General features: G+C 31.8%; 1 protein-coding gene across 1 annotated transcript in view; it reads left to right on the plus strand.

The window, feature by feature from the left end:
* NUP153 (nucleoporin 153) overlaps nt 1-14,144 on the plus strand; it is a 72,931-nt gene that overhangs the window by 27,936 nt on the left and 30,851 nt on the right. The window contains exons 3-10 of the mRNA XM_031946807.1: nt 888-1,136; nt 1,684-1,823; nt 1,903-2,031; nt 7,854-7,970; nt 8,079-8,123; nt 8,212-8,265; nt 10,707-10,853; nt 13,704-13,756. Of these exons, the coding sequence (XP_031802667.1) occupies nt 888-1,136; nt 1,684-1,823; nt 1,903-2,031; nt 7,854-7,970; nt 8,079-8,123; nt 8,212-8,265; nt 10,707-10,853; nt 13,704-13,756 (934 nt within the window). The remainder of the gene's footprint in view (nt 1-887; nt 1,137-1,683; nt 1,824-1,902; nt 2,032-7,853; nt 7,971-8,078; nt 8,124-8,211; nt 8,266-10,706; nt 10,854-13,703; nt 13,757-14,144) is intronic.

Here is a 14,144-nt window from a genome sequence, read left to right on the forward strand (position 1 = left end):
TTCTTTACCAGCATATTGCCCTCTATCCCTATCTGTCTGCTCATTTCGCCACCACTCTAGGATAATCCTTTACCACCTCTTACTTAAACTATTATAGTCTCGGTCTCTAGTCTTTCTACTCTTCATCCTTCACACATCTGTTAAAATGATATTTCTAATGTACAAGTCTGACTATTTCTCTATTCATTAAGCTTTAATCTCTTTCTCTTTCTTTTAAAATCAAATACAGACCTGTTTGGCATTTAAATCCCCTTATAGTCTGGCTCCAATCCATCTTCTCAGATTTTTTTTTTAAATAATTTTTTTCATACATTCTTTATATTAACTAATTTACTTGTCTAACCAACTCCTTTCCCTTTGCTTTGGCACAGGCTGTCCCTCATTCTAGGAATGCTTTTTTTTTTTTAAACCTTGAAGGCCTTTCTGTTCTTATCTATACCGAAAGATCTATATTTAATCATTAGTGTCCTTTATTTATTATATGCAATTACCTGTTATGTCATTGTGTTCTATGTCCTGTCTCTTCACCCCACCTAATAAAATTCAATTTTCTTGAAGGCTGGTACCATTTCATTAATTTCATTTTTGTCTTTGTATTCTTAAAGCCTAACACAGCATAGTGCCTAGTATCCAATAGGGACTACACAAATACATCTTGAATTGGATTATAAGTACCTAGTATTGATTGAAATATTTTAAAAACACCTTATTCATAGTTCATTGGAACCTCCAACTGATAAGGCAGAGTTGAAATTTGATTTATTTTAAGTGTTTATAAATTAATCTTGTAAGTATATCTGATAATAAGTACTTTAAAGTATTTTGATGTGATAGTGTTACATTTTTATTATTTTGCATATTCATTATATTGATGGTTTTCCTTTAAGAACCTTCAACAAGTAGATCTGCTTTAAATTATCCGGATGTTTTAACAAGGCCTTCTCTTCATCGGAGCCACTTAAATTTCTCCATGTTGGAATCCCCAACATTACACTGTCAGCCATCCACATCCTCAGCATTCCCAATTGGCAGTTCTGGGTTCTCATTTGTAAAAGAAATCAAAGATTCTACCTCTCAGCATGATGATGATAACATCTCAACTACCAGTGGTTTTTCTTCCAGAGCTTCTGATAAAGGTAAACTTTAGTTGTTATAAGTATTATAGTAGATTTCTTACAAATCAAAGATTTAGACTGGAAGAGACCTTAGATTATCTAAACCCTCTCATTTTGTAGATTAGGAAACAGAGGTCCAGAGAACATTAGGTAATTTGCTGAAGTCCATCTAAGTAATATCCTCCTGACTTCAGAGCTGATGCCCTATCCAAATGTGCCATTTAGCGGCCCTTACTACAAGTCAGATCAAAGATAGAATTACAACCTAGCTTCTCTCGAGTTTAGAATCAGTGCTTTTTCCTGTTGTACCCTCTTGCTTCCCATTTAAATGATATAGTCTAATAACTTTTTGAACTGAGCTTTCTCCTTAAATAGAGGTTTAGAGTTCATGGTTCTACCCTCCAATCAGAGAAGCATAAATAAGGTGAAAAGAACCAAAGCTCATGAGATCTTGGAGGATAATGAGGGTCATCCCAGTAATGAATTTCCTGGGCCATGGGTAGAAAAAAGTCCTGAAAGAGGTGAGAAAAGAGGTTAGATGCATAAGTATATATTTTGTACTTTTCAGATATAGCTGTTTCAAAGAACACTTCAGGGCCACCGCTATGGTCCCCCGAAGCTGAACGTACTCATTCGCTCTCACAGCATACTGCCACCAGCTCAAAGAAACCAGCATTCAACTTGTCTGCCTTTGGAACACTTTCCCCTGTGAGTCCCAAGTAATATGTATTTAATCACATTAGTTTTGTGACTCTTGCTTATGGTCTGTCATTATTTTTCACTGCAGTCACTTGGGAATTCTTCAATACTTAAAACAAGCCAGCTCGGAGATTCTCCTTTTTACCCTGGTAAAACAACTTATGGTGGTGCTGCAGCAGCTGTTAGACAGTCTAAAATACGAAGTACACCTTATCAGGTAAAAAAGAATGGCTTGTGATTTAGGGTGGGAAGGGGGTAGGTTTTGTGATAATTTATTCTCATAAAATCATAAAGGATTTGTCAGAAATGATTATTTTTCTTGAATGTTTTATCTGCTTTATGAAAGACTTTAATTTGAAAGATACCAGGTTTTACATGATATTTTTGTTGATATTCTTTGGAAAGTATTAACCAATATAACAAGATAACTCATTGATTGTGTTTGAACCACTTCTCCTATTGTTATTTTTGAAAATAGTTTGATTGGGGACAGCTAGGTGGTACAGTGGATAGAGCACCAGCCCAGAAATCAGGAGGACCTGAGTTCAAATGTGATCTCAGACACTTCTCTTCCTAGTTGTGTGACCCTGGACAAGTCACTTAACCCTAATTGCTTCAGCAAAAAAAAAAAAAATAGTTTGATTAAAGTAATTAAATTATATACATTATATACATTATTATTTTGATATTACCTTTTCATAATTCTTTGAGTTAGAAAATTTATTTTCTATGCAGTGTTGTCTATTATAGATGATCATTATCATTATTTTTGAATAAGAATCATTCATGGATAATGATAGGAAGATTTCATAATTCCTGCAAAAAGAATATTTGCTAATTTCCTCTTTAATGTTTTTAATAGAAGTTAATTACTGCCTCTCTAATTAGATCTAGTTCCTAATTCTTTATCATGATTATAGGATTGCAAGGTGTTAAGTGATCACCAGATCCTGGTCCTTTCTTCCTGATTTCAGGGCTGGTGCTCTATCCACTGCACCACCTAGCTGCCCCTATTCCCCCACCCTTTTTTATAAACATCACATAGATGAAGTCTATAGACTGTGGTTATCTACTGAGTTTTACCAAGTTCATACACTTAGTAAATTTTATTTTTGTATACTTTTGCATTTTAAGAAGTTAACAGGTGTTAACTGAAATATACACATGTTTAGGACCATGAATGTTATGAGTTAATCTTGTTGGTTTAGTGAATAGTATTGTAAGGACAAAAAAAGTTTGTCTTTTTATTTTTGTTTTAAATTTATCATCCTTAACCATTTATCAATGATTATAAAATCAGCTAGAAATAAATTCACAATAATTGAAGAAACTACTTTTGAGATTGTAGATATATTTTCACATTGGCAAAGCAGCAATACCCACAAATAAGCTAATGAATAAGTGATGAACTTAGAAAAAATTCTTTTAAAAAGTAATTATGACTATTAAAAATATTTTTTCTATGAACTGTTTGTAAATTATTTGAGAATGGGCTATATTTAGATTGTATTCTGTCAGTTGCACCTGTTTTATATTACTCATTACTGAATAGAGAAGGGCAACTAAGCTGTGTTTTTTTGGTGGCAATATAATTATTGGAATGTTGTAATCCACACTTGTTCGGAAATGATCATGAGAATTTATAAACCTAATGAGATTTCTTGTAGTCTATTGTTTAAATTTTTTTTGTTGTTGTTTCATTTCTTTTAATGTTTATTTTCTGAGCCATAATATTAACAAGAAGCCTTTATATAAAGAAAATATACATAAAAAATTAACCTCAATATTCCAGTGGTCTTGGGTTTCATTGTGACTCTTTCTAGTAACGCAGATTGCAAACCCTCTGTATTTTAGCTACATAGTTCTTTGAAAGTTTCTCAAAGTAAACTATTAATGAGAAGCCCCTCTGAATTTAATTTGTCCTAGCCCAGCCCATTAATAGGCCATTTGTGAAGTCATTTCACCTTCATTGAATTTTCTAGAGCTTGTAATTTGTATACTTTATAAGAAACTATCATTACTTCCACTTTAGTTGAATGTCAATATTTTGTTATTTATTATTTAATTATTATAATTGTAAGGAATTTGATATTTAATTTTTTAATTTTATTTATTAATATTTTAATTGTTTATTGTATTTCATGTGATAACTTTCAAAGCTCTGTCAGGTTCTGTTAGGTCTTAAGATTTCTTTATTTGTATTGGAATTTCATCATAATAAGAAAATTATGTAATATATCTGGCCCAGAGCTTCATATTTGGTATAACAATAATTTTCTTTAAATTGTTGCTACATAGGATTAATTTATTTTATTTTATTTTTGCTGAGGCAATTGGGGTTAAGTGACTTGCCCAGGGTCACACAGCTAGGAAGTGTTAGAGTCTGAAGCCAGATTTGAACTCAGCTTCTCCTGACTTCAGGGCTGGTGCTCTCTCTATTCACTGTGCCCCCTAGCTGCCCCACATTTGGATTAAATTTTAGAAAAAGCAAATTATAGCACAAGATATACACATACGTGTGTGTGTGTGTGTGTATGTGTGTTATATATATAACATACACACACATACACATTTGCAGGGGAGGTGTATGTGCGCACTAAAAAAGTTACCATCTAACTCCAGGGAATGTCAGGAAATGTTAAGATCTAGGTTATTCTGATTAGTGCACAGTGCTTAGTATTCTAGATTTGCAGTCTGTTATACTAATATGTTATTCCATGATGGTGGTACTCTGTATATTACCAAGTCCTATTTCTACAGTATCTTTCCTATTCATTCCTCTTTTCAGCCACCACTTTGGTGTAGGCTTTCTTCAACTTTAATGCCTGTCTATTGCAATTCTCTTTTGGATTGGTTTCTCTTGAAGTCTCTTTTCACTTGTTTTCTAAATCATGATCACACTAACAATGGAGATCACATTACTTTTCTAATTTAAAAAATTTCAGTGACTCCTAATTATCTCCAGGACAAAATTTAGAATAATCTGTTCAGTATTTGAAGCTCTTCATTAAAATGGCCATTTTGCAAATTCTTAATATTTTATTAGTCTTAATACTTTAGTCCTCTACATATTTTTTTTTTAATGTATTTATTTAAAACTTAAATGCAAAATAAGAAAAGAGAAAAAGAAAAAAAAGTTGTCATGTGCCCACCATCCTGGGAAGGATTTGAAATATGAAACAAATTTCCATTTCAGGAAAGCATATATAATAATAGGAGACATTGTACTCACAGCAATCCATTTTTTCTTTACTTCTTAATAGGTTTTCTTTTGTTTTCTGTATGTACTTTTTACTTGTTCCCTTTCCTTCCTTCCACTTCCCCCAAGCAGAGTACACTTATGCACTGATATATTTATGCAGACACCTATACCTAGCCGCTACTTCCCCTCCTTCCCCCCCCCCAAAAAAAAAATCTAAAACAATATTATTATGGCTAACATAATGTAGATTTTTCTCTTGTTTGAATTTTCCCTAATAAATTCATTGTTGTATTTGTTTCTCTATTTCCTGTCCCTGCTAATAACCCTTCTACTTTATTTCAGCTTGTTACCCTGCCTTGCTATTACTTCATCTTTCTCCCCCTTCCTTTTGCCCTCACCCTTTCCCATTCTCTTTGTCCCATTCTCATTAATCTACATATCTTATCCTACTCCCTTTAAATAACCTTCCAAATTGCACTTTTAGGTTTTCAAAACAACCAGTTCATCTTCATTAAATTCCTGTGTTGGTTCTTGTTCTCCTATCTCATTCATATAGTATAATTGCTATTTTTATCTTTGTCTACATGGTTTTGCTTTTTTAGAGTCACATCATACTCAGCTGTACCCCAAACTTTATTTCCCAGGTACTAATGTTAGTCTTAGATGTGTGGTTAACCTTTACATGTAAAAGACGAAGTTTGTCCTTATTGAGTTGAAATTAGTCTTTGCTGTTGGCTCTTAATACATTAAATTTTCTATTGAATTCAGAGAGTTAGTCATGAAAATTTGATGGTTTGTTGAATGTCTTTTTTTAAAAATTCAGTATTGTATCAATTTTGCTGGATATATTTTCAGTCATAATCTTATTTTGATTGTCTATATATAGTATTTCAGTTTTTTTATGTAGCTACTGATAAATCCTGTGCAATTCTAATTGTAGTTCCAGCATATTTGATTTTTTTTTTTCCTCCTAAAATTTTCTCTTTGATCTGGGGGTTTTGAAAATTAGCAGTGATGTTCCTATATATTTTCCTTGTAGGATCTATTTGACATGGTAAGCAGTAGACATTTTTCTATTTCTATTTTTCCTCTCGTATCACTTCAGGACAATTTTAATTATTTCTTGTATTATTGTGTGGTGTTTTTTTTTTTTTTTTTTTTTTTTTTTTTTTTTTGGTCATAGTTTTCAAGTAGTCCAATTATTCCCTTGTTTTCTTGGTCTATTCAGGAAATGGATCTGGAATCTATTCAGATCTGTTATTTTTCTTATAAGATGTTTCATATTCTCCTATTTTTTTCATTTTTTATATTTTACTTAATTATTTTTTATTCTCTTGTAACTTTGTTGATTTCCCCTTGTCCATTTCTAATTTTCAAAGTCATTTTCTTCTTTTGAGACTCTGGGTCTCCTTTTTTAGGTGGTTGACTTTTTTTTTTAATAATCTTTTTTTCTTGGATTGCTCCCTCCTCCCCACCTCAGTTTCTCTCATTTGATTTTAAAAGTCTTTTTTTGAGTTCTTCTGTGAATTCTTTTTAGACATATAATCATTTGTTACTCATTAGTATAAGGGAGGCTTTTTTTTTTTTTTTTTTTTACTTCAGTATCCTTCTCTGAAGATGAACCCTAGTCTTCCCTATTCCTATAGAAACTTCCTGTGGTTGGGCTCTTTTTCCTTTGCTTACTCATTTATTTATTTATTTTTTTAAAAATAAGAACTTATTTGTGTAATCACTTTTACTCCTGGGGTGAGAAGAATTGTGCCTCTGGCTTCATTTCAGCTCTTCCCTCTCATCTGGAACATAAAACAAAAAACTCCACCCTCTTGTAAGTGCCCATAGCCAACAGTGTCCCTGCCCCACTGTTTCTGCACTCACCAGGCAGGTAGTAGTTGCCTCTTGACCAGGATGGAATTTCAGCAGCACAGCTGGACCTGGCATTCCTTGTCATCTGATGTTCCCCCAGTCTTCCTGGACTCAGACCCCCAATCTCCATACTGTGGGTGAGGTGAAAATTCCTATGCTTTGGCCTGAGGCTACCAGTTAGCCCAGAGTTCCCTACTTGTCTTTCATCAGAACTAGCCTGGAGGTATTAAAACTTCACATAGACCAAACCTTCATCCTGGGGTCTTTCTTGGTCCCAGATGGACCTCTGTTCTACTCCAAGTCTTAGTTGTTTTTCACCTGTTTGCATTCACACAAATATTTTAGTGGGGAAAATGGGGGGAAAATCTGGAGAACTTAAAATTTTCTGATCTCTCATTTTCCCAGAATTCTCGCCACCTTCAATATATTCTGTGATCTAGTGTACTTGAATCATGTATATGAATATTCATGATACTCCATCTTTCAACTTTTGCATTTTAATGGCAGTCCCCCCATATCTGGCATGTTCTCTCTTGTTCCCTTCCTGGATTCCTCCAATATTCAGCTCAAACTTAACTTTTACAGGAGACTTTTCCCTTTTATCTACTCTATATCTTGTACATATAAATATCTATATACACACATATGCCATATTGTCTTCTCCATTTATATACATATGCCATGTATTGTCTTCTCCATTTAAATATGAACCTCTTGAAGACAAGGACCACGAATTTTTTGGCTGTTTTTCTGGTATGGTATTTCCTGTACTTATCACAGTACTTGGTACTTAGTAAGAGTTTAATGCTTGTTGTTTTTGTGTGTCTGTGTGCATGTGAGGGCATAGAAATTTTTTTTTTGAGTCCTTATTTTACTTTGGATACATTTCACTTTTAGTTTTAATCATCTACTTTTCATAAAATATGTGCTCTGAATTTTGCCTTCCTACAAATGACACAGGATTTTCTTTACAGGCACCAGTTAGAAGACAGATGAAAGCCAAACAAATTAATTCACAATCTTATGGAGTAACTAGTTCAACAGCCCGACGTATATTACAGTCTTTGGAGAAGATGTCAAGCCCTCTAGCGGTAAATAATTTCTTTCTTATTCAAATGCAAGAATGTAGATATAGTTGGTTTTTTGCTTTTTTTAATGAAAATATCTGAACGTTTTTGGGAAAACATTGTCTTCAACAGGATGCAAAACGGATCCCATCTGCTTTTTCTTCTCCACTATCTTCTGTAAGTTGAGTTGACCCCAAATTATTTTTATTTAGCAAGAAATTGAGGGATTTTCTGTACTTAATAGTTTCTTTTTTTTTTTTTCCAGCCCCTGGATAGGAGTGGGTTAGACATCGCAGATATTCAGGCTAAACGGAAAAAGGTAAGACTTTTTTTTTTTTTTTTAAGCAGTGGCTAAAGTTTTAAATTATTTTAAAATACTAAAAAGAATTTTTTTAAACATAATCCATTGTTGAATTTCAACTCTTAACATTTTTTAAACAGTCTAAGCCACATAATTAAATGTTTAACATTTTTAAATTTATAGGCTTTGTTGCAGTGTTTGTACAGAATATATTGCTAATAAATATTTTTGGCAATTTGGGATGTTTGAAAGGGGAGCTTTATTGTCTTTTGAAAGAAAAATTGGAGCAAACAAAATTTGGGAAGCTTCAGTCATTAAGTCTAGTGAACTTTAGACCTCATGCAGACTAAACTATTTCTGTGAATTCTAACGATTTAATAAATAAGTTTTTTTGAAATCCATTAAAGATTACTTTATATATCCCTTTGAAAAATTATCTGCTATCCTTTGTTTTTGTAAGGCTACATAACACAGATTGAAAATAAAGTATATTTTCATTTTGGTCACTGTAATAAATTCTGTTAATTATGTAATACGGTGTCATGACACAGGCAAATTTTAGAAAGTAGGCAGTCAAAGCAAAAGAAGGAACCCTTATTCCCTCTGTTAAAAGCTTTATATAAGTTAGGAAGGGATGATTGCAAGGACCACCAGCTACCAAGATCCTTCAAAAACAATTCTAAATGGCAATACTTCATTGACAGATAATTGGATAATACCATCATGATGCTGATGTACTATTTTTTTGAGAACCAGCCAATATGTGGTATTCTTTCTTCTCCATGACACTGCTATAGGTTTTTTCCCACATTTAGTACAATGCTTGACACACAGATATTTGCTTATTAATAAGTTGTTTATTCAGTGACTGCCTGCCTGTGTTAGAGGTACAATGAAAAGAACATTAAATTTGGAGTTAGAAAACGTGGGTTCAAAGATTACATCTCTGAAAATATATTTAATGTCAATTTTTTCTTTTAAAATATCTTTTTTTTTTTTTCAATTAACAGGCAAGTTTTTCCTCTCACTTTTTTTTTTTTTTCTTTTGAATGAGAAAGTTGTGTTAAATGATCTTTATGAGGCATCTTATCTGGAATAAAATTTAGTTTCTTGTGATAGAGTTGGCCCTCAAAAAATTTTAGCAGGTATCTAGAACTTACCCCCAAGAGATACTGTAAGAAATCCTTGCTTCAAATTGAACAAAGAGTGAAATAATTTGTATGATGAACTATCTGCTGAAATTTTATCAAGCTATGAAGATTGTCTTCAGTAAATTTTTTGTGGGCACAATAGCTGATGGTACAAGATGAGTCCCATTACATTCTTGAAGTTTGCTGTTTCAAGGTTTGTCAAACGTAAACTATAGTGTAAAGTAGTGGTATCAGACTTAAATAGAAATGGGTCCACTAAATAGTTCTCTGTGCTGCATAGAGTCTTAGAAAACCACACATTAACATTATTTGTATTTTTTTAAATTTTCTTTTATTTTGTTAAATATTTCCCAATGACATTTTGATTTGGTTTGGAGTTGGGCTACACTCAGACATGTGGTGGAGTAGGTTTTGATACCTCTGGTAGAGAGTATTACATTGAATTAGTCACACTTGTGATGAGTTTGCCAAGATGATACTCTGAAAACTATTGCTGTTTACAGCTGTTGTTGAGTGAAAGAAGTCTATTCATAATGTTGTAGTGTTTGGACAGCAACAGAAGTTCTTGACTGCGGTAATCTTAAATCAACACAGTGTTTTTCTGTCCTTTGATATTGCAAATAGTGTTAACAGAACACTTGTGTACTTCAGATAAAGTTCGTTTATGTGTTGCTAACAGTAGGTTTCTTATTCTTGATGTTAAAATATTAATCATACTTGTGCTTTTTATATTCTAATTATGGTTTGAATTTACTAGTGAGAAATCCTTTCAGTTAGAGAAGTTGATTGCCTCTTTGTTTTCACTATCTAGTTTGCATTATGGGTCTTAACCTAGGATATCTATAAAGTTTTATGGAGAATAAATATACATTAATCTGAACATAGATGAAGTAAAAGTCAATTCGACATGGATAACATAAGAAATTAAATCCAGTTGTGAGAGTTATAAAAATTCTTTAGTTTGCCTAAAGTAATGACTTACTCTGAATCTAGTTAGTTTAGCTATAATCTGTTTGGAGCATGTAGGAAGGGAGTCATTAAACTTAATAGTTAATTGCCCCACATTTAGAATCTTAGACTTCAGATTATGAATTAGTACTCATCTCAATTGTTATCAGTGTTCTTCAGTATTCTTTAATGTTGATTTTTGTCTGTGATAAAATATTTTTAGAAATCATACTATAGTGTGTGTGTGTGTGTGTAGTTCTTGTTTACCTTCAGGTTGTTAGTAAGTTGTTTGTAAATGAATAAAATTGATGCAAAATAAGTAAAAGTTAGTTTTACTTTTGATTTCTGTTTCCTTTTAAGATGGAATCCCACTGTCCTCCTGTTCAAAGACTCATGACCCCAAAGCCAATTTCTATAGCAACCAGTCGGTCAGTGTATTTTAAACCATCTTTAACTCCATCTGCTGAAACAAGAAAGACTAATCAGAGAATAGATAAAAAGCACAATGTAAGTATACTCTATACTTTTGTCTCCAGTTGTATTTTTGTCATTATGGAAGATTTGAGTGTTTAATTATTATAAAGATTATAATAAGTATAAATACTCTACTAATATGTTATACTATGAAAGAAGCAGAAATATGACTTTCATTATTAAACCTATTTGGTGTTTAGTTGGGTACATTTTCATTCAAATGCATATCAATATATATTATACTTATAGTTGAACTGATAAGATAAATGTAGCACTTTATAGTGCTATACTTTATCTAAGCTCTTAATTAGGAAGACTTTTCTTGGAATTATTATTATGGACTCATTGGTGCTATAGAAAGAACATTGGATTCAGGACTGAGACTAGGCTTTGAAACTTGTCTCTGCCGTTTAATATTTTCATGATCTTAGGTTAATCAATCTTTAAAGAGCACAAGTTTTCTTATCTGTAAAAAAAAATGAGGAGTTGGAAAATTTTTAAGCTGCCTTTCATTTTGTATATATATAATCTTATGATTCTAATGCAAATTTAAACTGAAATTATGCATATCTTTGTAATGTTCTCATTAAGATTCTGCCATCTTTTCTTAACTTTCATCCTTTTAAAGCACAAATTAAGAATTACGAAATATATGAAAATTTTATCTTTATAATTTCAAAATACCAAGAAAACGTAGGTTCAAATCATTTGTCTTAAATGATCTCAGCCAGTCATTTAAAACCTTAGTGCTTTGGGCCCTTGGTGTGAAATTCAGGTTGAAATAGGGGTAATATATAGCAGAGGCTGGTCCTCTGCTATAGACTAGGACTTCTTAAACTTTTTCCTCTCACAGCTTTTTCATCCAAGAAATTTTTACTTGACTTGAGTATATAGGTGTAAAAAATAGATGTACAAATCAAACATTTACTGATAATATATCATAAGTTATAACTCCCTTATTCAGGTACAAAAGCCCATGTGGGAGCATGAATCACAGTTTAAGAAGCTGATCTTTAGGCAACTCTTTAAGACTTAGAAGTTGACCTCCATTGGTAGAACAGTTACCTCACCCAGATGTTCCCTATTCCATTGAAATCATAGCTCCAATCCTGTCATTGTTGGCAAGTCATTTCACTTTTGTCAAAATCTTAGGGAACTTGTTTGGACTTTTCTTAGCAGAGATACAAAAGATGTTTGCCATTTCCTTCTCTAGCTCCTAGATGAGGAAACTGAAGCAAATAAGGTGAAGTGGTTTGCCTAGGGTCACACAATTAGTTAAGTGTCTGAGATCACATTTGAACTTAAATCTTTCTGACTCCAGGCTTGGCATTATCCATTACCGTCTACTATCCATGTAGCTGCCCTTTAGTCCTTATGCCTTATCACCAATTCAAGGTGTTTGTGTATACATTGGCATCACTGAAAGTTTTTAATGTGATGGTGACCACTTTTAACTTTTGAGATAGTTGGCCCAAATAAAATAGAAAAATGTTTGAGTAATAGGAAAAATAAAATTGCCAATTCTGTATTTTTTGTTGCTCCTTAAATTTTATAATTGGCTAATTGAGTATCTGTTATATTAATAAAAATTCTTTAGTAGTGAATTTATAATATCTGTACAACTTTTCATCCAAGAAATTTACTGGATAGCTGCATGACTACATTTGTGTACTGCAACTTTAGTTTTGGTTTTTGTGTTTTGTATTCTTACACAATTATTTGATATAATACTTTCAAACAAAATTTAGTTAAGAATATATCATCAGTTAGTGGTTAATACGACTTATTCAGTATTAAAATTTGTTTTTGCAAAGGTTTAGCAGTATATTTTATTCTAATTGGAGCCATCTTAAGTTTATATAGCTCATGGAATCATAGAATCACACATAATAAAATTGGAACAGCAACCACAGTCTATCTTTCCCCTCATTATATATATATATATAATGAGGGGAAATATATATAAAGAAAACTGAGAAGATTAACAGATAGTAAGTGGCAGAGCTTGGTTCTGATCCCAGATCTATAGATTACAAATGCATTGCTCACTATTTTATGCTGACTTTTCCTTTAGACAATGACTTTTTAAAAACTAGAGTTTATCATTGTTGTGGTATCTTCATGTTGGGCCATCATTTCAAATGTAACTTACTTTCTACTTAAAATGAATAATTTCAGACATTTATTTATATATCTATGTAGATGATGCAGGCTAAACAAATAAGAGAGAAATATTTAATTTAAATTGGTGTTATGTCATCTGAGAAACTAATACTTGAAATAACAGTAAACATATTAAATTATCCAGTGTACTAAAAATGTACAAAATACTGATTTCAAGAAGATAGATTTTCTTATTTTTCCATAACACCTGGTTTAGCACTCTCTCTCTCTAAACTTGATTCTGGTGATGCTTTGCTTTCATGTTTAGTTAGCAAGGAAATAATTAAGGAATTTAGTTTTAAGTCTTATGGTACCTAATAATAGAAATTAGACCATGCTACGTAATTTCTTTCCAAATCATGTTGTAAAACTAAATTAATTTTAATAGTATTTTATTTTTCAAAATACATATAAAGATAGTTTACAAAATTCATTTTTGTAGAAATTTTGTGTTCCAAATTTTTCTCTTTCCCTTCCTTAACTTCCCCCTTCCCCAAGAAGTAGGCAATGTGATGTAAATTAAATATGTGCAATTCTAAAAGTAAATTTAAAAATGTTTTTGTGCATTTTGACAATCTATATTTAGTCCTTAGCAATTATTAAAAAACATTCTAACAACTCTTAAATATAATTAGCTGTTAAAATAAGGTATGGAAGTAACAGTAGCTTTAACCAAATGAAATATAAACCAGTCCATCACTAACATATGTTTTCTTACAGATTGGGCATGAGAAAAATCTATCTCCGGGGCAAAAAGTAGAGCAACATGAGAGGTAAAATCATCCTAAATTTCATGCAATATATCTGTGTTACTTATTTTATCAGGTCATTTGCTTAATTTATATACATATTTTTTGCCTTTAAAAAGAATTTTAAAATGCCACACAAAATTACAAGTTCAGTGCTTTTATAACTTATTGTCAATAATGGTTTGTCTTTTTTTTTTTTTTTTTTTTAAATGTCCCAAATCACAGTTTGGAGTCAGATAACATTTTGAAGACTAAAAAAAAAATAGTTCCTCTAATAAAAGATTCTATCACTGTGGCTTTTACCCCACATTGAAGAAAGTAATTCTTCATTACACTAACAAAAACTCAGTTTCTTTAGTAAATAAGTAGTTGGTACTATGAAATGAGGTATGTTTTTTTAACCAATACATTT

The sequence above is a fragment of the Sarcophilus harrisii genome, chromosome 1 (assembly GCF_902635505.1).
Source record: "Sarcophilus harrisii chromosome 1, mSarHar1.11, whole genome shotgun sequence".
NCBI classification, from domain to species: domain Eukaryota; kingdom Metazoa; phylum Chordata; class Mammalia; order Dasyuromorphia; family Dasyuridae; genus Sarcophilus; species Sarcophilus harrisii.